Source organism: Octopus bimaculoides, chromosome 27 (assembly GCF_001194135.2).
Source record: "Octopus bimaculoides isolate UCB-OBI-ISO-001 chromosome 27, ASM119413v2, whole genome shotgun sequence".
Taxonomy (NCBI): domain Eukaryota; kingdom Metazoa; phylum Mollusca; class Cephalopoda; order Octopoda; family Octopodidae; genus Octopus; species Octopus bimaculoides.
In genome coordinates, this window is record NC_069007.1 from 1518460 (window position 1) to 1520230 (window position 1771).

At 35.7% G+C, this 1771-nt stretch overlaps 1 protein-coding gene across 1 annotated transcript in view; it reads left to right on the top strand.

Annotated features, from left to right (window-relative positions):
* Positions 1-1131: 1131 nt before the first annotated feature.
* Positions 1132-1771, top strand: part of LOC106875467 (uncharacterized) — a 29795-nt gene continuing 29155 nt past the window's right edge. Inside the window, exon 1 of the mRNA XM_052977112.1 lies at positions 1132-1151. Within this exon, the coding sequence (XP_052833072.1) occupies positions 1148-1151 (4 nt within the window). The 5' untranslated portion in view covers positions 1132-1147. The remainder of the gene's footprint in view (positions 1152-1771) is intronic.

A 1771-nucleotide genomic window follows, 5' to 3' on the forward strand; every position in this document is an offset into this window, starting at 1 on the left:
ATGGAGGTGGTAATAGCGAAGAAGTAAGTCAAGGAGATTTCAGTTCAAGAGGCATTTTAATAAAATTCATTTTAAAAAGTTATTTAAAGAAAATATTACCAGTTTCTATGAATCTCAACTTATCAAATATCAGTAAAAAATAAGATCATAAAAATTTGAAGTAAAAACACTTTATTTTCTGTCTTGTGGGTCAAGAACTTGTCTGGAGATCGGCTTCTTTAAATATTGTTTGGTTTAGAGATCAAAGTGCAGAGAGTGAGAAAAGGAGTGTGTATGGTCTAAAAGAAATCAGTGTGTGTTCCTGAACGTGTGCACATGTGTGTGTGTGTGTGTGTGTGAATTGAGCTGAACATCTTTTCGATATATGTATAAGCACAGGTGTACATGCATACATACGCGCACATATAGATATATATGTTTATGTGTGTGTATATATATATATATATATATGTGTGTATGTGTGTGTGTGTGTGTGTGTGTGTGTGTGTGTGTGTGTGTGTATATGTACACGCACACACATACACATACATATATATATAATATAAAATAAAATGCATAATACACACAAATACACACACAAACATACAAACATAAACACGTATATACATTATATTTATGCTTCATATGTTTCAGGATTGTGGCCATGCTGAAGCTCCGACTCGAAGGGTCAAGTACAACATATCGACCACAGTAATTATTTAAGCCCGGCGAAAATGCTCACCTCCTGTTTTGCCGAATCGCTAATTTACAAGGAGAGAACGAGAGAAACCCCGGTTCCCAAGTGATTTCTGGGGAGAAATACATCACAATCATAAAGACAAGTATTTGGAAAATCCTTTTCATCGGTGTTTACAAAAGTACCCCGAGGGCCAAGAGTCTCGTGCAATGATACTTACCAAGCTCTCGGTGCTTGCGCCAGTTATGATGATTTCTGCCGATTTAAATAATAACAATCAATGTATATGCGTGTGTGTGTATCTGTGTGCATATACGTCTCTTTGCGTGAGTGTGCCTACACATGCAAATATAGATTGAACTGTGTGTGTAGAAGTGTGCGAATTTATTTGTATGAATATATCGATGACGTCACTATAGCTGAAGACGTAAGAAATTTGTAACATGCCTTTTCAGACACAAGTGAAACACCATGAGTAAGTACCGCCATGTTTGTTTTCGCTTCCTCCAAAATTTACAACACTTCATATGTACCAGTAATGTAAGGCGGGTCGGAAGAGGGTCATTTACATTTACATCCTTTCTGTCCTTGCTATAACCTTTCACATTGCTTTCATTGTCAATATTATCAATATTGTTTATCAGCATGGACATAATCATCATCATCATCATCAATTATTATTATTATTTTTATTATTATTATTATTATTTGCTGGCAGAATCGTTAGCACGCCTGGCGAAATACATTGCGGTATTTCATCTTTCTCTACGTCGTGAGATCAAATTTCACCGTGGTCGACTTTTCCTTTCTTCCTTTAGGGATCGATAAATTATGTAGCAATGTAACATTGGATTTGATTAAATGGACTTATCTCCTACCCCAAATTTGCTGCCCTTGTGGAAAAATTTGAAACCATTATTATTATTATTATTATTATTATTATTATTATCACCAATATTATTATTATTATTAAGTCGGCGGGCTTGTAGATTCGTTACCGCGCGGGGCAAAATGCTTTGCGGCATTTCGTTTCTCTCTTTACGTTCTAAGTTCGAATTCCGCCGAGGTCAACTTTGCATTCATCTTTTCAGGGTC